The following is a 26,041-nucleotide window of genomic DNA, read 5'->3' on the forward strand; positions in this document are numbered from 1 at the left end:
GTTTAGGCCTAGGGATGTAGCTTAGTTGGTCCTGTAACTTGTCTAACATGCATGAGGCCCTGGGTTAGATCCTCAGCACCACACACATAAAAAGGATCTAAAAAGTCTACGAAGAATAATACCACAGAGGCTGCTTAATTATAATAATTAAGAATATAATTATTAATTATTTTCTTAATTTCCAAAGAACTGTTATCATTAGTTTGGCTCAAGGAACACATCAAACCTTAGTAATCTCCAACCTATGAAAGGTCTTATTCCTAAAATCCTTTGTAAGACAGTTGTTAAGAGCTCAGAAGCACAATTTCTATAAGAACATTTTAAATGGTAATTAAGATACCAGGCTAGTTCACACATGCTTTTTAAATCCATAATGTGGATGAAAAGAAATGTGTTTGTTTATTTCAAATGGTCTTAGAAAACTGGCAAATTCCATTTTCCCAAATAGCTGAAACACTGCCAATCCATACTGCCTGGGGCAACTTGAGTCTTATTTAATACAAAAACAATCTGATTAAATGATGATTCTTTTAAAACAACAACAAAAACAACAACAAAAATCATAAAATCTGTCAGCTATCTTTCTGCCATCTGACAACATAATGGGTGTCTAGAAGGTAATGTTATTTAACAAATCACTAGAGCAGTACTTAAAACAAGTGTTGTCCCCTCAAATAAGTCATAATAGATATTATAATTTATTATAATAATAGGAAAACAGTTCTGATATGCCATTTTCAGAGAATGTCCTCATAACAAGCTATTATTCGTTTTCATATTCTCAATGGTGGTAAACTCTTTTAACTTTAGGATAATATCCTTTGTTCTCAGAGTAAGTTGTTCTTGTATAAACCCCAACATAACCAGCTTGGAAGATCATATCCATTAAGATAATAGTTTCTGGTATGTTCTTTTTCTTAAACAGTTTTCAACAGTCGACTCTCATAAATCATGTTCACACAGTACATACTGTAATACCACAAATGATAGTATCCTTAGTGCGTGCTCTTTTAAGAAGCCAAAACTATCTGGAAATATGAATCAAATGTTTTCAAAAAGTGGGTTTTTCTTTTTTTAAAACAGAAAATATACACGGGAGAAGAAAAGATCCCTCTATAAATGCAATAAAAATAGTATAAAACACCTAGCAATAAACAGCCAAAAATGCACAGACTGATGCTACAAAGAAAGCTGTCTGTCTCTGCAGAGGGACGTGGAAGACAGTTTTAATAAATAGTACATGGGTTTCTGAAGCTGAAGACTCATTACTGTAAAAATGTAAATTCTCCCCAAAATCATCTATGAAATTAAAATAATTCCAATTAAAATTCCAAAAATGTTCTTGGGGAACTTGAACAAAATAATTTAAGAGTTCATCTGGAAGAAAAAACATACAGAAAGTGCCAGGAAAATAGTGGAGGGAAAAAGAGTGATGTTGGTTGTAGTAGGGTGGGGCAGGGCTGGGAAGCATGCTTGCCCTTCCAAACATTACAAAACAAGTAAATCCATGCTATGCCTCTAACGCCAGGATATAGTTATTACAAATGGAACAGAATAAAATTTGAGGAACTTGCCAACACATATGTAAGAATATAAACATATTTATTTGTAATACAACTAGGATTTCAAATCAGCAGGTTAAAGCTGCCCTATTCAAAGAACTATATTTAAAAAATGGACTACCACTTGGGGAAAAAAAAGTTATATCCCTTCTCCATATCTACATATCTAACATAAAAACAAACTCTAGATAAATTAACCTTTTAAAAGTAAAAAAGTCATATCTTAATAGGCCTAGAAAAATTACAGGTAAATATTTCTAAAAAGTGAGGTAGAAAAGACTTCTAAGCATGATATGAAGTCATGAAGTATAGAAAAAGAAAGAAAAAACAAACAAACATGCAGGAGAAAATACGCTATAAAAGATGGTGAGAATATCTGTAAAACATTACAATGTGTTACTATTAACATATAAGAAATGTTCAGAAAATAAGTAAAAATGACTCAGTAGAAAATATGCTAATGCCATGAACAACCATTCACAAAGGAAATACAAATGTCCACTAAACACTTATGAATAACTTGGGAATTCTTTTCATAAGTCAGAGAAGGCACTACTCAACCTGGCTTAAGTAATAATGAAGGAATAATATCCTTTATAACTGGAAGTGCAGGGTTGAGCAAGTTCCAAATGTGGTTTTGTCTGCAATTCTACACCATCATTAAGGATCCAGGTTCCTGCCATTTCCCTATCTTGCTCTTCATGGCACCACCTTCATCCTAAGATCAGGTCCCTTTGCTAGTTACAAAATGGCTGTAGCCAGGGTAGCCATTACACCAACAGCAACGGCTAGAGGAAGAAAAAAAACTCTCTTTCTTTTTATCTCTTTTAGGATAACAAGCTCCCCAGCACACTTGCTCTCAAATTTCACTGGCCAGAATTGGATCACAAACTATTCCCCAATAAATGTCTGGGGAGAGAATGAGTTACTATGACTCTCTTAGCTAAAGGTTCTCAAAGTGTGGTCCTTGGATCCCTGGGGGCTCCCAAGACCTTTTCAAGAGATCTTCAGAAGATCAGAATTATTTTCATAATAGTATCAACATATTAATTGCCTTTTTTTTTTTTTTACTGCCTTGACATTTGCACTGATGGTACACAGGCAATATGGATAAAAGGGCTAGCACCTGAGCCTGAATCAAAGCACTGGCAGATTATATTGAAGATTCTTGTCTTTATTAACCATGCACTCACAGGGGGAAAAAAAAAAGCCAGTTTCACGTAAGCATTTCTTGAGTGAAGCAATAAAAATTGCTTTCATACCCATAACAAGGGAAGATTAGCAGGGGAAGTATAGAAGTTCATTGGATTAGACAAAGAGAAATGAAGGGAAGAGAGTGGAGATAGAAATAGGAAAAATAGTAGAATGAATTCAACATAACTTTCCTATGCTCATATTTGAAATTGTAATGGTTTGAACCCCATGTATGTATAATATGTCAAAATGCACTCTACTGTCATGTATATCTAAAAACAAATAAAAAATTGCTAGTAAACTAAAAAAAAAAAAAAAAAAATTGCTTTCATGGAACACCATTTTTACTTTGACATTTTCTCAAAAATAAACAAAGTAATAGTCAGAAAAACAACTAATACCATTTGTTGCCCTTGATAAAATTCAAGCTTTTAAGCAAAAATTAGAATTCTGAAAAACCTGTGTCCACCACTGTGAGCATAATAGCTTTCTAGTACTTACATACTGTTCTGATGAGAATAAGATATTTTTGATAGTGTATAATGAAATGTGTCAACTAATATTTTCCAGATGACCAAGATATGATGTTACAAAATCATGCAAGGGGAGTGAAAGATCATTCAAAGTGCAAAATAGACCAATGGATCTGAATGCAGCAAAATACAAAATTGTTATTTATTTGGCTTCAAATTTTAGAGTGAAATAAACTTTTTTTTCTTTTTTTTTTGGTGATACCAGGATTAAACCCAGGGGCTCTTCACCACTGAGCTACATTTCCAGTCTTTTATTTTACTTTAGAGACAAAGTCACACCATGTTGCTGAGGTTGGCCTCAAACTTGTGATCCTCTTGCCGCAGCCTCCTGAGTTGTTGGGACTATAGGTGTGTGCCGATACAACTGGCTGCAGTTAACCTTAAAGAAACTACCACATAATGAAATTTGGCGTAGCATCAAAGCAAAATAACCATACTCTTCTGAAGAGACTATTACAGCATTCCTCTCCCTTCTATCTATTTATATATCTGTGTGATATCAGATTTCTTCATATATATATCAATTAAAATAACAGAAGATGCAGAAACAGATATAAGAATCCAGTTTTCTCTTAGACTAGACATTAAGAAGACCTGCAAAAATGCAAAACAATGCCAGTCTTCTAATGAATTTCTTTCTTTGGGAAAATACTTCATATAAAAACGTTTATCATGCTATCATGAGCATGCTATTTATTACTATTTTAAAAAGATTTAATAAATATTTAATTTTTTTCTTAGGTTTAGTTTCTAATACAGTAAACATCTATACCTATGAACAGAAGGGAAAAAAAAGCTCTTTGGGGGCTTACATAATTTTTGAGTGCCACTGCCTTAGATTAATTTTCTAGAATGACATAGCTAGTAGAAACTACACCATAAATAAATAAAAAAATAAGCAAGCCAGGCATGGTGGCACACATTTGTAATCCCAGTTACTTGGAAGGCTGAGGGAGAAAAATGGCAAGTTCAAGGCCAGCCTCAGCAACTTTGCAAGATCCAACCTTAAACAAAAGGGCTGGGGATGTACCTCAGTGGCAGAGTGTTTGCCTAGTATGCACAAGGCCCTAGGTTCGATCCAAGCATCACGAAAAGAAAAAGTGTAATCATTTCCTTACTATCGTTGTGGCAAAGATGAAACGCTGTGATCAGTAGTAGGCAGGAACAGGTATCCTTCCACACCGAGGGAGACTGAACTGAGACTTTTCTGAGGGGAATTTGATGATGTGTATGAACATTTTTAATAGGAAAAAAGCAATAAAAATTCCATTTTTCATTCTAAGAATATAATAAGAAGAATGCATTAAGGATTTGTCACAGCATTTTTATACATAATACTGAAAAACTATAATGCAAATAGTCATCTTTAGAGGATTGAATAGAAAAGAAATTTATGTAGCCACTTAAAATGTTGCTAAAAAAATGAAATTTATTATATGGAAAGATGTCCATAACTTGGTAAGTGGGAAAAAAATAAGGTACAAAATAGTCTATATAGTATGATCTTGTTTTTAAAAATTAACACATATTTATCAAGAAATATACAAATGCATAGAGAAAATACAGGAGAATTTATAGTAGTTTTCTCTGATTGAAAGGCTCATAAAGAGCTTCATATTCTTTTTATATATCTTGAAATGTTCTTTCCTCTCTCTAAGTAAATTCAAATTACTTTTATAATCATAAAAAAATACTTTTTAAATCACCAGGTTCACAAATTCTATATAATAATTGTGAGTAGAAGATCCAAAAATTTTCCTGGTAGTCACCCATTTACATGAAGGAAAAATTATTACTGATCAATCTGTAAGAGCCTGGTTAGTAGGAACCAGACAAAATGCTGTATCCAGGATCTAAATACCCTGGGGCAAAGAAGTTCCAAGAAAGGTGGCTTAAAGACCAAATGAGGCAAAGGGTTGCAGATGCTGATGAAGGTGGGACCAAAAAAAACCCCTGCCTGTAGAAAGAAATGATTAGAAAAGGAAGAGGTAGAAAACAGACTAGTGACCCACACTAGAATGCCAAATTCTAATTATCTAGAAACTTACTATTCAACTATGGCAGGCATTTGCCACCTTGTTTTTCTGCCTTTTTACTCAAAGTTATTTTAACTGTATATGTTTATAGATGTAGTGTGGTAAAATGACAAATAATATATAAAACATGTAACAATCAAATCAGTATAATTAGCATTTCTATCTACAATACCTTTATCATTTGTGTTAAAAACCTTTTGTACTTGGTCTTCTAGTTCTTTTTTTTTTTTTGTCTTCTAGTTCTTTATAAAATAAATTGTGAACTAGTTACTCTACTGTGCTATAGAACACTGTGCCTATTTCTTCCCAGTACCCGCTATCAGATCTTCTATCCCTATTCTCCCTCCCCCCATTCCTAGCCTCTAGTGATGACTGTTCTACTCTCTACTTCTAAATTGCTGTTAAGCATTATGGCTGCTCTCTCTATCCACTTGGTAACTGTTTTTCTGATGCGCTACGATCTTTTCATTTATAGTACTTGTTAATCATCAGACAGCAAACACAGATGGCCCCATCAGGTTTGCCTGTCCTCCCGCTGTCCCTGAAGCCAGCTCCTGGGAAGACTTGTGCACCCTCTGCTGGTCAGCTCCACACCAGGACAAGAGGTTCTGTGTTAGGAGGAGACAGCTTCCTAAATCACAGGGATTCATCTTTGCATACTCCAATAATTTCAGTGAAGAATTTGGGAGTCATTTCCCCAAACTGTTACTTGAAAGAGATAACTCTAGACTAAAACAAAGGAAAACATCATAAAAGCTAAAGTGCTATGAGAAAATATTCCATCCAAAGCATTGTAGGTTCAAGTAATTTCTCTTTGTTACTTAATAATTAAAGTATTCAGATGACAGCAACATTTAATATGACTATAAGGCTCCTTTAGAACTTACTCTGGTTGAAAACCCAAGAATCATTACAACAGATGATATCTGTATAGGTTTTATAACTTACAGAGAGCTCTCAAATTCATCTTTATACCTAATCCTCATGAGGATTAATAAGGAATCTACTGAAGACTGAGATTGTTAATTCTATGGCTTGAATATGAGGTGTCCCCTAAAAGCTTCTGTGTTAACGCAGGAATTTTCAGAGGTGAAATGATTACATTATGAGAACTGAAACTTAGTCTATCCTAATTTGAATAAACTAACTGGATGGTTACTGTAAGCAGGGGGGGTATGGATGGAGGAGGCAGGTCACTAGGGGCATGCATGCACTGGAGAGTTCATCTTCCCTGTGGCCCCTTCCCCATCTCTGTCTTTCTATCTCTCAGCTTTCTGGCCACCATGAGCAGAGCATCTTTCCTCCCCATGCCTCCCCATGGTATTCTGCCTTACTTCAGGCCCACATCAGTGGAGTGGGCCATCCACGGACTGAAGCTCTGAAACCATGACCCAAAATAAAGTTTTCCTTCTCTAAGTTTTTCTTGTCTGATGTTTTGGTCACAACAACGCAAAGCTGACTAACACAGTTAACTCCAGAATTACTGTGTGGTATGTCTATGCCTATAAAAAGTAGATCCTGTCAGGCTCTGTATCTTCTGCATTCACGTAGTTACTACAACTCATGAAGCATGAAACTGGGTTAAAGTATTGGTCCTGCTTTCTCTTAAATCTTTACAATCTTAATAATTTCCCTTATAAGCAAAACATTATGGATACTGTTTTGTTGGAAAACCAACTAAACTATTGGTCTGCTGAAAGAGAGATGCACTAAATTCATCTATAATCACAGAGATTCCCCCAAACAAAAGAACGGAGGTTAATAATTGGAGAACCAATTATAGTGTGTGCTTTTGTCATTTACTCTTAGTCCTTTACAATATATACTAACCCATTTAGTCATCCCAATAATCTATTTAATAGATAAAGAAATTGAGGCACAGAGAGGTTAAATAATTTTAGTTAATTAGGGTAACAAAGGTCACACGGTTAGTAAGTGGTGAGACTCAGATCAGGCTGAGGCTGGAACTTGAGTTCATCTTGTTGACCACTAGCTGTGATCCCTCTATACAGAAGTGTCTACCATATTTCTGTTGTATTTTGGCAGGGCGGGGGGACCAGGGATTGAACCCAGGGGCACATCCCAAGCATTCTTTCTTTGTGTGTGTATTTTATTTAGAGACAGGGTCTCACTGAGTTGCTTAGAGCCTTGCTAAATTGCTAAGTTGCTAAGATTATTAGATTATAACATAATAGTACTTTATTTATTTTGTTGCTCAAAGTGTTCCATCTTGACCACTGAAGGCTCTTTCAGTTATCGCCAATATCCTTCTGATGCACCCCATCATTATGTTTTTTGTTGTTGTTGTTTTGAGTACTTTCTTTGGCATTATAGGATGCTGCAGGCTCATCTTATTTATTCCTTGAGCCAATCCTAAAATCAGCCATTTCTCCAAAAGTCTTTGTTTCCTTTATTAGAGAATAGTCTGAAACTGGGTATTGTTCCTTGCTATTAAGTTGTCTTTGCTTTTGGCCCTCACAATGAACAAAAAAAGGAAATAGATGTGTGTACAATAAACCAATTATGTACACACACCTACATACTTAAAAAAATTTTTGGATGTAGGTGGTCACAATACCTTTATTTTATTTATTTATTTTTATGTGGTGCTGAGGATCAAACCCAGTGCCTCACACGTGCCAGGTGGGCACTCTACCACTGAGCCATGATCCCAGCCCCATACACCTATATTTATAAATGTTTTTTATATGTATCTATTTCTATCAAAATCAAACTAGAGATGACACTAATATTTAATTCTGACTTATTTTACATGGTTCATGCTAGCTTTTTGTTCTTGCTTATTTATAGTTTCCACTGCAACAGTAAGAAACACAATTCTTAACATCACCATCCAATTATTAATTGTTCCATTCCAGTATACATATATAGTGGTTTCAGAATCATTAACCCACACCTCTGTGGAAAACTACTAGCTAAAGTATAGTTATATACAGTTCCCATTACCATTAATTTTTTGTGGGTTTTTTTTGTTGTTGTTGGTTTTGTTTTATATTGTTTTTTGGTACTGGAGATTGAATTCAGTGGCATTTTACCTCCGAGTTACACCCCTGGTCCTTTAAAAAAAAGTTTGTTTTTTGACACAGGGTCTTGTTAAGTTGCCAAGGCTGACCGAGAACTTGCATTCCTCATGCCTCAGTCTTCTGAATTTGGGATTACAGGCAAATGCCAGCACACCAGGCTTGCCTTAGTCTTACACAGTTATTCATGTCAGCACTTTTTCCATGGTCCCTTTTAGTGGGATCATTGCCTACATTTGTAAATACAGTTTGGTTTTGGTACAGTCTGAATTTCATACTGGTATCCTTACTGCACCTAAATTATTTTTTACATTGTGCATACATTAAGATTCTCTCTGAGGTTGAGAGGTATAGCTCAGTTGTAGAAGATGTGGTTAGGATGTGAGGCCCTCAGTTCAATCCCTAGCACACACACACAAAAAAAAAAAAAAAAAAAAAAAGAAAGAAAGAAAGATTTACTCTGTGCTGTAACTGTAGGGGTTTTATAGTATCATATACCCATCATTTTGTACAGTATCATACAAAATAGTTTCATCAACCTAAAAAATCCCTGGTTAATCAACCCTCTCTCCTCCAGAGCTCTGTTGCTGTTACATTCTTCTAACAGATAACATACTTTCATTCTTTCCCCTTATACCATGTTCGTATTTGTAAACATATGTGATCTCACTTCAATCCTAAATGTTTCCACTTAGCAGATGACTGAATGAAACTCAAGGAGAGTAAGAGGCTCACTCAACATCTCAGTAAGTGGCACTGGCACTAGAACTTGTGCCTTCTAACTCCTGGTATGATGCTCTTTCTACTACACATCCTTTCTTCTTTTCAGCAGCAAGTGGATGGCTGTGCAGTGAGACAAGAATAAAAGGTAGAAGTGGTGGTAAGTGGTCATTTAAATTATATCTCATATTAACTAAACCTTTCACACTAAAAACATGAGAAAGTGGAATTCTAATTCTGGAAATTTGGTGAACTTGACACCTTAAAAAAAATTGTTATACAGCTCCCAAAATGCTGGATAAATTAATTTTTAAAAATATCTTGTTAAATACATCACTGAGCCACCAAGAAAAACAAATCTTCAGAAGCCAAAGGTTAGCAAAATTGCAGAGCTGAATGAGTATTGAAGCCAGCAGCTACCCAAAGCCTACAATGTATGAAAAACAAAGCATCACAGAAATTCATCTGAATAAGCTCATTTGATTAACATTAAGAAATATATTTATGAATTTCACTGCATTATCAAATTAAAGGTAAAAATCATATCACCTTAGCAGCTGCAGAGAAAGCATTTGATAAAATACAACATCCATTCATGATTAAAAATCAAATAAAAATTTTAGCAAATGTGGAATTGAAGAGAATTTCATTAACTTGATAAAGGGAAGCTGCCAATTGCCTGCCTTGTCTTCCTTAATGGCAAAATATTGAAAGTATTCCCTTTATAAACATGAATAAGACAAGGATGCTCATTAACAACAGTTCTATTCAAGAGTGCACTGGCCACCATGGTAATAAAGGAAAGAGAAACATAAAGTCAAAGGGTTGAGAAGGAAGGAGCAAAACTATCACAATTTCCTGAGGACACAACTATCTACACAGAAAATCTTCCAAATCCTACTAATGATGATAATTACTATTAAAGATAATGTTTTTCAAGATTGCTAAATAAAAGACTAGTTATACAAAAAGATAACAGCATTTTTATATAATAGCAAAATATAATTTAAAATCCCGATTATGTGATATATATACACAATGGAATTTTATTCAGCCATAAAGAAGAATGAAATAAAGGCACTGATGGTAAATGGATGGAAATGGAGAAAATTATGCTAAGTAAAATAAGCCAGACTCAAATAATCAAGGGTTGAATGTTTTCTCTCATATGTGGAAGCTAGAGCAAAATAAGGAAAAGAAGGTGGTTGGGGAGGGTATTGGATATCTTAAAGGTACAGGAAATATCAGTAGAGCAGAAGAATGAGAATGAAGGAGGAAGGAAAGGAAAAGGGGAAGAAATAGGGAATGAATTTAACAAAATCATATTATATTCATGCATAAAGGTACCAAAGGGAATTTTCCATATATATATATATATATATATATATATATATATATATATATATAAATTTTTATATATGTGTGTAGATAGATAGATATGAAAGGAAGTTTAATAGAGAAGGGAGAAGAGGGATAGGGAGGAAGGAAGTAAAAGGGGAGATGGGGATTGAAATAAAATTTCTTGCATGTATGAGTTTGTCAAAATGGACCCAAATACTATGTATAATTATAACGTTCTAGTAAAAAATATACAAGTTATAATACTGTACAAAAATATATTTGAGAAGATGCAAAATGTGCAAATCCCTTAAAGAAAATATTATAAAACTTAATTAAAAGACAAATAAGATCTAAATAAATGGAGAGATACACTGTCTTCACAGGACAATTTGATATGGGTAATTTGTCAGTTTTCTTCAAATTGATACACAGATTTAGTGTCATCCAATTCAAAATTCCAATAGGTTTTCCCTGAAATGTAAGCTGATTAAAAAATGTGTATGAAGCTGGGCACATTAATGCATGCCTTTAATCCCAGTCATTCAGGAAGCAGAGGCAAGAGGGTCACAAGTTCAAGGCCAGCCTGGGCAACTTAGTGAGACTCTGTCTCAAAAAAAAATAAAAAAGGGTTGACAATGTGGATCAGTAGTAGAGCACCCATGCTAAATCCCCAGTACTGCCCAAACGACAACACCCCAAAACAAAGAGAACTGCAGCAAAAACCAAAAACATATGAAAGGGCAAACAGCAAAAATTAAGACATCCCTGAAGAAGAGGAATAAAGTAGAGGACCTACTCTCCCAGTTATCAAGTGTTATAACACTGTAGTAATTAAGTGGACAGATGCAGGCCCAGGGATAGAATGATAGAACAATGGAAGAAAAAACAGAATAGAAATAGACCCGACCATATGTTATTGTTTGAATATGATTTCAGCATGTTCACCAAAGACTCATGGGCTAGAAGTTTGGTCTCTAGTATGATAGTGTTGAAAAGTTGTGGAACCTTTTAAGAGAGGGGGTCTAGTGGAAGGTAATTAGTTCACAGGGGCACCACCTTGGGAGAGATTAATATAGTTTTCATAGCACCCTGGTTAGTTCCCAAGAGAACAAACTGTTATAAAAAGAGGAAGCCTGGCTTTTGAATCTCTCTGGCTTCCTGTCATATTATAGTGTCTCTCTCTCTCTCTCTCTCTCATTTGTATTCCTACAACAATGCTACAACCATGCTATTATGTACCCAAGGGGGCCCTTACCAGAGGCCAAAAAGATGGGGTCATTGAATTTTGGACTTTTAGTCTCTAAATTTGGGAAAAACATAAACCTTTTTATAAAGTATCCAAACTCAAGAATGTTGTTATAGTAATAGAAAATAGACAAATACACCATGTAAATTGTAAATTGATATGTAACAGAATTAGCACTGCAGATCTGTGAGGAAATGAGGGACTACTAAACAAACAGTTCTGGGACAAGTGGTTATTCATGTATGAAAAAACAATAAAATGGATCCCTATTTTGTACTACTACATTCCAAAATCAATTCTGTCCTCAATTAAAGATTTAAATAGGAAAGGTAAAATTTTAGAACTTTTTAGGAAAATTTAAAGATTTCTCAAACAACAGCCAGAAAGTTCTAACTCTAAAGAGAAATATTGATTATTTTTACTACATTTAAATTAAAAGCTTCTGGGACTGGGGAAATAGCTCAGTTGAGAGACTGCTTACCTTGCGTGCACAAGGCCCTGGGTTCAATACCCAGCACAACAAAAATAAAAATTAAAAATTAAAAAAATTAAAAACTTCTGTATAGTAACAAGTCATTGGGAGAATATATTTGCAACACATATGATGGAAGATTAGTACAACAGAAGGAACATGCATAAGCATTCCACAAAAAAAAAAAAAAAATCCAATAGAAAATGGGCAAAAGCGATGACATGGGAAATCCATGATAACTTCATAATGTGATATAATTTTATATTGCCTAGATAGGAAAAAATGTAGAAGTCCAGCTGGGCATAGGGCTGCATGCCTGTAATCCCAACAACTTGGGAGACTGAGAAAGGAGGATAGCAAGTTTGAGGCCAGCAAGGCAACCTAGGAAGATCCTGTTTCAAAAATAAAAAGGGCCAATGACGTATCTCAGTGGTACAGTGCCTCTGGTTCACTTCCCAGTACTGCCAAACAAACAAACAACAACAAAAAGTGAAAGTGTAACAATATACAGGCAGGCAAGGAGGTAAAGAAATGCTTGAGAGGTCTTACATCCTGTCAATGGGAACATAAAAACTGCTACAGTTACATAAAAAGTCAACACGGTATTACCTAATAAAGCTGAAAATGCATATGCCCTATAATCCAGTAATTCAATGCCTATGTACTAATACTCTGTGGTAAGCAAAATTATGAAATGATCTCCAAGATTTCTGCCCCTTCAGCTTCCCACTGTTACACACCTCCCATATAGTCCTTGAGTGTGGATAGGACCTGTGAATATGATGGACAGTTGCTTCTTAGATAATTATTTTATGTAAAAGCCTACACTTACCTGCTAATCGATCTCCCTACATTTCACTCCCATTCCCAATACTATACCCAAGTATCTATTTAAAGAGAATGTCCTATCACTCTAATGACTTTTTAAAAATTTATTTATTTATTCTAATTTGCTATACATGAGAGCCAAATGCATTTCAATTCACAGTACACATATGAAGCATAATTTTTCATTTCTCTGGTTGTACACAAAGTAGAGTCATACCATTTGTGTCTTCATACATGTACCTAGGATAATGATGTCCATCTCATTCTACCATCTTCCCTACCCCTATTCCCTTCTCTCCTCCTCCCACCCCACTGTCCTATCCAAAGTTTCTCCATTCTTCACTTGCTCCCACCTCCACCCACACTATGGATCAGTATCTACTTATCAGAGAAAATATTCAGCTTTTGGCTTTGGGGATAGGCTTATTTCAATTAGCATGCTATTCTCCAACTCCACTTATTTACCTGAGAATGCCATGATATTATTTTCTTTTAATGCTGAGTAATATTCCATTGTGTATATATACCACAGTTTGTTTATTCATTCATCTATTGAAGGGCATCTAGTTGATTCCACAATTTAGCTATTGTGAATTGTGCTGCTATAAACATTGATTGTGGCTGTCACTGTAGCATGCTGTTTTTAAGTCCCTTGGGTATAGACCAAGGAGTGGGATAACTGGGTAAAATGGTGGTTCCATTCCAAGTTTTCCAAGGAATCTCCATACTGCTTTCCATATTGGCCGCACCAATTTGCAGTCTCACCAGCAATGTATGAGTGTGACTTTTCCCCCACATCTTCACTAACACTTATTGTTGTTTGTATTCTTAATAGCTACTATTCTGACTGGAGTGAGATGAAATCTTAAAGAGTAGTTTTGATTTGCATTTCTCTAATTGCAAGAGATGTTGAACATTTTTTCATATATTTGTTGATTGATTCTATATCATCTTCTGAGAATTTTCTGTTCAGTTCCTTGGCCCATTTATTGACTGGGTTGTTTGGGGTTTTTTGGTGTTAAGTTTTTTGAGTTCTTTATATATTCTGTAGATCAGTGCTCTATCTGATGTGCATGTGGTAAAAATTTGTTCCCATTCTGTAGGCTCTCTCTTCACTTCACTGATTATTTCTTTTGCTGAGAAGAAGCTTTTCAGTTTGAATCTATCCCATTTATTGATTCTTGATTTTATTTCTTGTGCTATAGGAGTCTAATGACTTATCATCACATTTCCATAGTCCCACATCCTCTATTCTCACCTGCTTCTGATATCTGATTTTATTTTCCTCTTCTATTATGTCCTAGTCACAGAATATATTCTAACATTCTTCAGTGCTAATGTCTATAATGCTAATATATATTTTTCATAAAATCTAGGTATTGTTTTATTGACATTATAAGTAGCTACCTGTTTCCCATTTATTCCAGGGAATTTGTGGGTAACTGTTATCATTCTGCTTTACTATGATTTCAATTGATTCTGTTTTTCTCCCTCATCCTTAATATCTTTAATAGCATAAGTTCTCTTAACTGTTTCCAAAACATATACTGAATCTGTTTACTTCTTTCCATCTCTCTTGCTACCATTTTAGTCCAAAACACTATCATCGCTTGCACCTAGAACAATGTGGCCACCTGTGTTGTTGCAATACTTATTAACCCCCCCCCCCCCCGCAATACATTCTCCATACTATACCCATAAAGAGCTTATTATAACACAAATTCAATCACATTACTTTCCTCCTCAAAGCCTACTATGGCTGTCCATCACAACAGAATAAAATCCAAACTCCTTACCATGGCCTTACAAAGCCCAACATGAATTATGTATAACTATAATCACCAATAAAAAAGGGGGGATGAAGAAAGTGTGCCCAACATGATTAGGTCCCAGCCTACCACTTCAAGATTCTCTCTCTCTTGCACATTAAAGAGCTGCACTGGTCTTTTGACCATTTCAGAATAAGCCAAGCTTGTTGTTATAAGCCTTGGGAACCCTGTGCTCAAGCATTCCTTTGCCTGGACACTTACTTTAGATCTTATAGCTCAGCTCTTCCTCATCATTCAGGGATCCATTCAGGGATCCTCTTCAAAGAGACCTTCCCTGACCACTCTGGTTAAAGCAGGGCTTCCAACCATGTTCTAGTACCTCACCCAGTTTTATTTTTCTTCTAGCACTTATCACTACCCGAAATTTTCATCTAATTATTTCCTGTATATCTTCTTCCTCATAACTAGGGACCTTGTCTAGCTTGTCTGCTATTATAACCTATGCCAAAATAGTTCCCAGGACATTGTGAATGAAAATAATTGTGTATTGAATGAATGACCTCCTGAGGCCTTGGTTCAGAATTCTTTGTCTCTGAACAAAAGTTTAAGTTTAATAACCTGAGTGTTGTATATGTTTATTTAGTCATACTATGCTTCTTTAAGAAAAGCATATGAACAAAAAGCATTTTATTCACTTGTAAATTTACATTTCTTCTTCTTTGTCTTAAAAATATTATGGCTAGGATGGCTAAGGACTCTATAAATATAACACAGCCAAAGAATGCGAAAAAAGAATCAAATTATGTTAAACTTCCCAAACTAAGTTGTTTCCCAATCATAAATGTATCTGTTCATGCTATTTTCCTTTAAAAAATGAAAAAAATATCTATTTTATAGGTGGAACTCTTAGGGATTTAGATTTTGGAAAGTTAGTTCTTCTTCTTAATATTATAATTTCCATTTTGATTTGATTATCACTACCTGAATAAGTGGAGACTAAATCTGCATCTATGTTAAAAGTACTTAAATAAATTCCTTATGGTCACATGTTCCTATAGGTCATTCATTCATCAACACACATGTGCATTAGCCACATTTTAGGCAATGTGCTAAAGAGGCAGAATGACTTACTACTGTTTCTGCTCAGGCGGAGAAACATGGAGGGACAAAACAAGGCTACTTATATTAAGCTCGAGAGGTCAGGAAAAGGGTCTGAGTGGAACTCTTGACACCTGGGAAGAGTATTGCCATAAATGCATAAGAGATAATGGGAAAGGAGTTCCAGATAAAGTGGGCAAATATCAGAACCACAGAGCACATGTGAGGGATGGCCAAAAAGATGAGGCTGAAGTTAATGAAGTGCCCTGTATTCTTCACTAAGGGATTCTAATCTGTGCTATTAGGTACTTATATGGACCCTTAGGGATTTGTACATACATTCTCAAGATTGAGATTTCTGTAGGAGAAACCTTTCACTTTCAGTCTGACAAAAATTGAAAAGAAGGGAAAAAAAGATTTTTTTTAAAAAGGGTACTCTGGGTCATCTGGATGACCACTTTTAGTTGAGTGTTACAAGATTTCAGTTCACACATTTGGTTCAGACACATTTGTGTCACATTTGTTGCACCACTTGTCATTGGTGCAGGATGAGAAAGAAATGGGGACTATTATACATAAATGTCATTTTCAAATGAAGGTTCAGTGAAGTTATGAACCAACAGGGTACAGTGATGCATGCCTGTAATCCTACCTACTCAAAAGCCTGAAGCAGGAAGATTTCGAGTTCAAAACTAGTCTTAGGAAACTTGCAAGACCCCATTTCAAAATAAAAAATTAAAATGGTTGGGAATATAGGGCAGTAGTAAAGCACTCCTGGGTTCAACCAAGTAAATAAACAGAAGTCATGACACACCAAATAAAGGAAATTTTTGCAGTGGTTTAACAAAGAAAGGAACATCGAGTGATCTCTTGACACTAGGGAAAATGGATAGGCTTTTCAATAAGGAAGAGGTTTACTTTGAGAAGTCTTTAGATCCAGCAAAATATTCTTATTGGACACAAGGTGTAAGTATTCATTTGAATTTATTGATTTTATAGTTTTGCTTCATTTTTAAATGCTTAGGTGTTATAGTTGTATAAAAATACAATATAAAGAGTTTATACCTAGTTTCATACTTGATTTTATGTTTAACATACTGAGATATTTTAAGTTAGAATGGAGGATCCTGGGTACCAGTTCTGGTTTGAGAAATTCTGCTGTAAGTGACAGGGAACCACTGAAAGATTGTAACATGCGAACAGCTTTGTGCTTTAGAAAAATCACTCTGGAAGAAGGGAGCATTGGAACTGAAAGTACCAAACTGAAAGAACAGTTAGGAGGCTACTTAATAATATGATAAAAATGGTAAGGCCCCAAATTACTCAATGAAATGAAGATGAGACAATAAGAGAACAGAAGGACTTGGCTGTGGTGAGGTAAAGGGAGACATCTAGATAGAATGACTCTGGCTTGGGTGTTTTGGTGGTGAGATAAAGACCACAGGAAGACAAACAAGTGAAGGCAAAGAGAAAGGAGAAAAGAGAGAGATAATGAGTTCAATTCAGCAATGACTTCAATTTCATTCCAGCCAAAGAAAATCCAGTTATGTTTTCTGGGTTCTAGTTTTCTCAGTGACAGCTGCATTCATGAATTACCAAATTAACTATTGTAGTGCTGTCTAAAAATAAAGCACTCCACTGTATGCTCTAAATAAGTCATGAAAATCAGCAAAAGCCAAGCTCTGAAGGAAATGCATCAAGGTTAAATAGAGATATGATTTTTTTTTTTTTTTACTGAATTTAAATTGTGACCCAGCGCACTCACCAGTACTGTAATTTTTGAACTGCCAGTCATACATGATCACTCACCTTCCTAGAACACCTAAGTACTAGATGGAGATGCAAAGACCTCTCTCAGGGACCTACAACAAAACAATGGGACAACTTCTGGCTTAAGATTATTGAAATTTTAGTGCACTGGAAACTTTGAACATATAGGCAGGGCTAGTTAACAAAGTATGCTATCTTTTACTTACAGAAATCAAGGTGGAATATCTTAGGTAGTCCTATAAAAATGTAAGCATTTCATATTTTATTCCCTTTAAGTGGGGCAGGGTATGGGATTGGAATGGAGAGGAAGGAAAACGCAGCAATTATCGCAATACCAGTCATTTTCCCCAGGCCACACAAAAGGCGGGCCTCTGAGAAGAAGAGTAATTCAATCCTAGTTTGGTGGGAAAGCCATCATCTTTCACCACTAATCATAATACAAAAGCAAAGTGTTTATACAAATAAAATGTTTAACAGTTAACCTCATCCACGACGTCTAACGAGCGGCTGAAGGGAATGCCTCGGGGCGTACCTTTGGAGAGTGGTCACACTCGACACAGCCCCTGCGGGCGCCTGGCTTGAGCCTCCCAGAGCGAAAGCCAGGGGCGGCAGGAGACGGGGTACCAGAGAAGCAATGACCCCTGAGTGCAGCACAGGAAACTGGACCAGGAGGCGGCAACACAGCGCCCCCAGGGGTCTTCCCTGCGCGCCGCTACCAACCAGAGAAAGCTCTCGAGCCGCACAGCACAGCCCACACCTTTGCTGGACCCAAGAGGGCGTTCTGAAGGCGGGGCCACGGCATGCTGGGGCGGGGCTGGGGCAAGAACACGTTTCCTGTTGCCTGATGGGAGTTGTAGTACAGGAGGAAGCCAGCGTGCCCTGGGAACTACACTTCCCTCTGAGGTAGCGGCTACGGCAGGCCGCGAGGTAAAGCGGCTTTGCATTGTCCGCGGGCGGAGAGCGTCTTAGGGGCAAGACAGGAAGGGGGCGTTTTTTTCTTCCCCTCTTCCCGTTCAGGTGGTGCGTGCTTTGCGTTCCCTCGCCAAGTTACTGGGTACCCAGTACCCGGCTACCCGGTTAGCTTTCTTTTGAGATTCGGAGGTAGCTGTTTCTGCCCTACGTGGGAGTGAGGGGCCAGCCCCTCTTCGGCCCAGCCAACCCTGCGCGCCGATCGCTCATCCATGGGCCCAACCCGGAAGTCCAACGTGTGCCGGAGGCTGAGTCGCCGGGCGCTGGGCTTCTTCGCGCGCGACGCAGGCGTGGTGCAGAGGACGAACCTGGGCATCCTTCGGGAGCTGGTGTGCCAGGTGACCTCCCGCCGGTCGCGGGCAGAGTGGAGGCAGCGGGGCGCCTGTGGTCAGACTTCCTGCTGGGGTGCAGTTTTTGCATTATAGGGCTCCCTTTTGAGTGTGTTTCATGTGACGGGAAGGGGGAATACGTGTCGTGCACCTGGGGGATTAGTAAATAGGTGTTAATAGGGCCGCCATATGGTTTTAGTTTTAAGCTGCTTATGCCTTCCCGCAAACTGTGTTTCTAAAAGTTGGGCACCCAGTTTAACCTGAACGCGAGGGCAGGGTGAGGAAGAATTCAAAATGTTTTTAAATAGCGTATGTGAAATTACTTTGAAAATGGTATATTTACCCTACTTAAAATGGATGCACAGAGTAGAAACTTATGAATTCTTTCCTAAACCGAAATCCCTTGTATTTTTCAGGAAAGTACTAAATTTAAGAATGTTTGGACAACTCATTCCAAGTCACCTATAGCTTATGAGAGAGGAAGAATATATTTTGACAATTATCGGTGCTGTGTTAGCAGGTAAATTTTTAGTGATAATTTTTCATACTGTTGATCTCATCGGTAAGTTTTATAGAATCACATGCTTACATTAATGTACAGGAAAATAGAAGAAAGGGAAAATAGGTCCGAAATAAGACTAGGCAGTAAAATGCACGTAATTTAAAAATCTTAAGTCTAAAATTGTGGGTTTACTCTTTAGAAATACTATATTAAAGCACAACTACATTTAATCCAGGCAAAATAATACATTTTTCCCCACATTTTTATCAGTGCATCATAGTTGTACATAGTGATGGAATTTGTTGTCACATATTCTTATTATGCATACAGCACAGCAATATAACTTGTCTAATATCACTCCACAGCACTTCCCCCACTTTCTTCCTGCCTCATTATTTATAAAACTTAAAGATACCAGAGTCCTGAAAGCTGGTTACTATATAATTAGATGCTGCTTTTTTAAGAGAAAAATTTTCAAACAAAATAATAGTATTTATAGATCCAGAATGTTTTAACAGTTAACCTCAACCACAACAGTCCAACGTGAGGCTACAGGGAAAGCTGCAGTGAATCCCCATATACCCATTACCTAGAATCAGAAACTATCAAGATTTGCAACACTCTCTTTCTCTCATCCATATCCCCTCTCCTTTACCTCTGTGCTAGGTATTTTAAAGCATATTCTGAAGATGCTTCAGTGTGTATCTCTTAAAAAATCTTGGGCATTTTCTTTTTAAGAACTTTATTAAGATAGTTATATACCATACTATTTCTCCATGAAAAATGTACAATTGATTTTTTACATTCACAGATACACACAGCCATCACCATAATTATATATTTTCATTGTTGTAAAACAAAAGACAATCTTGAATGCTGTGATCCTAAATTTAGAAATCCCCCAAAATCAAAATCCCCAAAATTATAATCCTAAGAGATTTAAATGCCAAATGTTGAAATTTTAAAAGCCGAAATCTCAAAAACTGTAATACTTATGGGCAAAAGACTATAAAAGAAGGCTAAAAAGCCATATTCAGGGCAAGGGAAGGGACTAGTGTATATTTGTTTGTATACAGGACCATTTCATGGGTAGTACTGGTATCAACAAAATATTCCTATTTTCTCCCTCTTTTATAACATCATTTTAATTGATATAAAGATATCTTTAAACATTTTTGTTATAATCACTGAATATCTTTTTGCTGTTTTTATTTTCAACAAACTTTTTAAATTCAATAAAGAAAAACAAGGAATTTTATTTTACCTTCATTTATGTCTTCTCTAACACTTCCATTTTTAGACCTGACTTATAACATTTTCCTTTCTCTGAAAAATGTTTTGAATATTTCTTACAAGGCAAGATATTCTCAATTTTGTTTATCTGGATAGTCACTTTTGAAGGATAATTTTTCTGGATACAGAAATTCTAGGCTGTGGAGTTTTTTTGTTTTCTTTCAACACTATAGATATTTCACTTGGTTCTTGTTTGTATGATCTCTGAAAGAGAAGTTTGATGTAATTCTTTTCTTTGCTCCTCTATAGATAAGGTGCCTTCTCCTCCCTGCTTCTCTTTAAGATTCTCATTTTTTAAAAAAGAATTTAACCTGTATTTTTTATTTATTTGTTTTTTATATGGTGCAGAGGTTCAAACCCAGTGCCTCACCTGTGCTAGGCAAGTGCTCTACCACTGAGCTACAGTCCCAGCCCTTTCCTCATTTTTTAAAATTTTCTGCTGTTTGAATATGATATATCTACGTGTAGTTTCTTTTTCTTTTTTTTCTTTTTAACTTCCCTAGTAGTGTTTCTGAGCTTCCTGGACTTGTACTTGGGCGTCTCGTGAGTTTTGGAAAATTCTCAGTCCTTATTTTAACTATTTCTGTTTTTCTCCTTCTGGTATTCCCATTGTGTGTACATTATACCTTTTCTTAATTGTCCTATAGTTATTGAATATTCTGTTCTATTTTTTTCTTTTTTCTTTTCAGTTTGGGAAATTTCTGTTGACTTCTCTTTGAGCTTACTGATTCCTCAGCTGTATCCAGCATACTGATGAGCCATTTTTCACTTCTACTATAGTGTTTTTGATTTCTAGTATTTCCTTTTGATTTTTATCTTTCTATTTAATTGGCCATCTCTTCTTGCTTGTTGTCCACTTTTTCCCTTAGAGCCCTTAACATATAAATCATAGTGTTGTTGTTGTTTTGCCTCACTGTTAAACCCAGAGCCTTGTGCATAATGGGCAAGTGTTCTGCCACTCAACCACACAACTAGCCTTTTTTTTTTTTTTTTTAATTTTTTAAACAGCCTCGTTGAGTTGCCTAGACTGGTCTCATACGTGGGATCCTTCTATCAAATAGCTGGGAGTTCAGGTTTAACCACAGGTTTTTTAAGTTCCTGATCTTATAATTCCAGAATCTCTGCCATATCTGAGCCCAGTTCTGATGCTTGCTTTGTCTCTTCAAACTTTGTATTTTGCCTTTTAGCATGCCTTGTAATTTTTTTGTTGAAGACTGTATGACATATTAGGGAAAAGGAATTGAGGTAAGTAGGCCTTTAGATTTTATGTTTATCTGGGTGAAGCTATTATTATTTGATGTAACCATAGGTATCAGAAGTTAAATTTTTCTTATTGTCTTGTTTATGTCTTCCCATTACTGGTTCCAGTGGCTTGTTTCTTGGATTCTGTTCCTGCTAACCTGTGATTCTTTCCCTGTAACCTCAATTCTCTGATGGATCTAAGAATAATTGTTACTTTTTTAATTGTTTAGCTATTTTCTAATGAGTTCAAGCATCACAACTTCTGCTCTTTTCATGTTGCACCAGAAGCAGAAGTTAGAATAGTCTGCATTTGGAGTTTGTTCTGAACTCAGAAGGGCTCCTTCAGTTAGCTTTTTCTAGTTCACTCTGGCAAATTAGCCAGACAATAATTTAGCCTGTATTTCAAATGAATCTGCCTATCTCCCATTTGTCTTTTACCACAATCTTCACTGGTTTTGACAGTGCACTTAGGCTTGATCTTCTCCACATCTGTTGTAAATAAAGTCAGTTTTTCTAGAAGGAACTAGGGACTATCTGTTTTATGACCTGCATTTCCCAGGCAAAATCTTCAAACCAGCACTCTTAGTAAATGAAACTCTTCTCTGTGAGTCACATCCCTGCTCTAAAAGCTGAACTTGTAGGTTTGAGGGAACACTAGCCTTACATCTTTTCAACTTGCCTCTCTTAGGATGGACCCATTGCTTTATAAAGAGGGATAAGGCCTATCAGGGCCCTAGTATTCTCAGCCATGTTGCACCCAAGGCAGAGCCTCCACTTCCTGAGTGGGACCTAGGTAGCAGAGAGGAGCCCCACCTCTTGACTACATTCACTCAGGACTCATTGTCTGCAACAGACAGCTGGGGGTTCAATGAGGAATGCTGCCATCCTGCCTCTCTTGGGGAGATAGTTCTCTTAGTAGAGGCAGTGGGGAGAGGAGCCTTGTGTTCTTGGTATACCAGTTTGAAGTAGAGTGGCCATCTTGTTGAACTAGGAGTGAGGAAGAATGGAACCCTTCCTGCTCCAAACACCAAAGACTCCTATTATTCTAAGATTTTTTTTTCCAGTGCTATGGATTAAACTGAGGGTCTTGTGCACAGTAGGCAAGTATTGTACCACTGAGCTGCATCCCCAGCCCATACTCTATATTCTTAATGAGTACTAATAGATTTTCATTAATAAACCTGTCTTCATGTGCTCTATGTCCCCAATAGCATTTCCCAAGACTTTTAGGTTGTTATCCTTTTATAATTTTTTACAAGTTTGCTTTAAGAGTATGTCTACAAAGCCTTACCACTGTCATGCTGGAAGTAGAAATCTAGACTTAAATTTTTATGTTCATAGTATCATTTTCACACCTAACAAAATTAGTGGTATTTCTTTGGTACCATTTAACACGCAGTTCATAACTTCTCCAGATTGTACATATTGCTTAATTTTAATAAGATTAATCAGAGTAATTGGCATTGATTAGTGTTCTAATGGTAAATAACATTAGAGTTCTTTAACATGCCATCCAGGGATTTTTTTACCCAAAGGCTAGAATCACAAATGAGGTTGATTTTACTCCTGTGAAACTGTTTGGTTTAAACCTTTAACTCTGAGAGAATATCAAAGGTGAATAGAACGTCACTCTGAAAATTGTCTCTTTTTAAAAATATTTTTGTGTATTATAATTATATATAATGGTGGGATTTAGTGTTACATGTTCATATGTGTGCACAGGAAAACAATATTATTTGCTCAGTTTTATGTTCCAGAACCTCCTTCATTTCTCTTTTAACAGTGGTTTAATGCTAAAGTTCATATGTTAAACATCTATATTCACATCTCAATGGAAGTTGGCCAGGCATGGTGGCATGTACCTGTAGCCTCAGCTACTTATGAGGCTGAGGCAAGAGGATCATTTGAGCCTAGGAGTTCAAGACCAGCCTGGGCAACATGGTGAGATCCTGTCTTAAAAATAAATAGGCCAGGTGTAGTGGTGTATCCCTGTAATCCGAACCACTTGAGAGACTGAAGCAGGAGAGTCCCTTGAAGCCAGCCTCAGCAGCTTAGTGAGGCCCTGTTTCAAATAATAAAGAGGGCTGGGGAAGTGGCTTGATGGTAAAGCACCACTGGATCTATAATTCCCAGTATCAATGAATAAGAGACTGTTTTTACCTCAAAGACTGTTCAATATTGGTAGAAATATCAACTTATTTTACCTTTCTGATAGATAATTTAGGAGCAAAAATTGTAAAGAGTCTTTTAATTTTTTTAAATTAAAAAAAATATATTTTTGTGGTACTGGGGATTGAACCCAGGGGCACTTAATTACTTAAGCCACATCCCCAGACTTCTTTTTTAAAAAAATTTAAGGATAAGTTCTAAGTTATTTAGGGTCTTGCTAAATTGCTGAGGCTGACTTTGAACTCACTATTCTAATGCCTCAGCCTCCCAAGATGCTGGAATTAAAGGTATGTATGCACCACCATGCCTGGCCAAGAGTGTTTCCTTTTTTATCCACTGATTTTCATTCTAAAATAATGGGAACAACTTATCTATTAATTTTGATTTTACATATCAGAAAAATAGTTGAAGAATTCAATGGAATTCAGATATGTTCAAGGGTAAAAAAAAAAAAAAAGTTTAATATAATCCAATTTAGCAAAACAATGTTCAGCTACCTCTATGTATTTAAAGAAAAATTAGAAGAAAAAGAACCAAAATGTGAATGTTTAGTTTTGTAGTTGTATAGTATTATAAACTATTTCATATTTTTTCTATGTATGTATATGATGAATTCTGTAACTAAAAAAAATTAATAAGGAAAACAAACAACAAATAGTATTTTGGTATTTTCAGTTATCTGTATGAAAAGAAGTCTCAAACCTGAGCAAATACTGCTTCATTTATCAGGAATACTAATAATTTTTTTTTTCCAGTGTTGCCTCAGAGCCAAAAAAACTTTATGAAATGCCAAAATGTTCCAAATCGGAAAAAATAGAGGATGCTTTGTTATGGGAATGCCCAGTGGTAAGATTTGTTTTTAGAGCATTTGTTTCTACAGTATTTTTAGCCTAGAAGAACTGGTTATTGTTAATATATTCCATTAAGGATTAAAAATTAAATATCACAGTGATTCCAGAATTATTAGCACAATGAAGAGGAGAATGTATCTTTTTATTATCATTTTCTATAAATGTTTTTATCTTTAAAAAATCATTAATATTATGAATATTTTAAAGTAGGTGTAGTTTTTAAATATTGAAAATAGGAAAAGTTAGAAACATTAAAAGTTTCATAATAATCTAAACTACTTTATTACTGTTCTTGGTGGATCATTCTACTTACTGAAACAGAACAATAAAAAAGTATGGAGAGCATCTTTTATGATATACAGAATTTTATTGGTTCTTTTTAGTTATACATGATAATAGAATTCATTTTGACATAATTATAAAAACATGGAATATAATTTGTTCTAATCCAATTCCCAGTACTTCCCCTTTTCCTCACCCCCTTTTCCCTTCTCTCTACTCTGCTAATCTTTCTTCTATTTACTTACAGGTTTTTTGGTTGTTGTTGTTTTTAATTAGTGTCTTGTGGATGTACATAATGGTGAGATTCATTGTGGTATATTCCTACATGTACACAAGAATGTTAGATCAGATTCATTCCGCTGTCTTTTCCTAACCCATCTCTTTTCCCTTCCCTTTATTCCCCTTTGTCTTACTCCACTGATCTTTCTTCTGTTTTTTTTTTTTTTTTTTTTTTTTTAATCCCCCCTACCTTGACTTTTCGGGCCTGCATTATTTCTCTTGGCGTGATGGTCTCCAGTTCCATCTTTTTACTGGAAAATACCATAAGTTGTTATTCTTTATGGCTTAGTAATAATCCATTGTGTATATATACCACATTTTCTTTATTTGTTCAACTATTGAAGGGCACTTAGGTTGGCTCCATATCTTAGCTATTGTGAATTGTGCCGCTATAAACATTCATATGCCTGCACCACTGTAGTATACTGTTATACCGAGGAGTGCGATAGCCGGGTCATATGGTGATTCCCTTCCTAGTTTTTTGAGGAATCTATAGTGCTTTCTGGAGTGGTTGC

General features: G+C 36.0%; 2 protein-coding genes across 14 annotated transcripts in view; one reads left to right on the forward strand and one right to left on the reverse strand.

Annotated features, from left to right (window-relative positions):
* Mettl8 (methyltransferase 8, tRNA N3-cytidine) overlaps nucleotides 1-18,386 on the reverse strand; it is a 94,468-nt gene extending 76,082 nt beyond the window's left edge. For both annotated transcript variants that reach the window (XR_006852293.2, XM_046447549.2), the window contains exon 1: nucleotides 18,143-18,386. The gene's annotated coding sequence lies outside the window, so the exon portion shown is untranslated. The remainder of the gene's footprint in view (nucleotides 1-18,142) is intronic.
* Nucleotides 18,387-18,493: 107 nt separating this feature from the next.
* The window catches only part of Dcaf17 (DDB1 and CUL4 associated factor 17), a 92,746-nt gene continuing 85,198 nt past the window's right edge, over nucleotides 18,494-26,041 (forward strand). For 3 of the 12 annotated variants that reach the window (XR_009227004.1, XR_009227005.1, XR_009227006.1), the window contains exons 1-3: nucleotides 18,595-18,917; nucleotides 19,325-19,428; nucleotides 24,870-24,960. Coding sequence is in view for 9 of the 12 variants with exons in the window: in XM_058580176.1 (XP_058436159.1) it covers nucleotides 18,792-18,917; nucleotides 19,325-19,428; nucleotides 24,870-24,960 (321 nt within the window). In the remaining 3 variants the exon portion in view is untranslated. Of the gene's footprint in view, nucleotides 18,538-18,594; nucleotides 18,985-19,324; nucleotides 19,429-23,728; nucleotides 23,887-24,869; nucleotides 24,961-26,041 lie in introns of those variants that run through there. The other 9 variants (XM_058580176.1, XM_046447358.2, XM_046447363.2 and 6 more) reach the window with 7 other exon arrangements.

Source organism: Marmota monax, unplaced genomic scaffold (genome assembly GCF_021218885.2).
Source record: "Marmota monax isolate L192 unplaced genomic scaffold, Marmota_monax_Labrador192_F-V1.1 WCK01_AAM20220418_F8-fsc00007, whole genome shotgun sequence".
Classification (NCBI taxonomy): Eukaryota; Metazoa; Chordata; class Mammalia; order Rodentia; family Sciuridae; genus Marmota; species Marmota monax.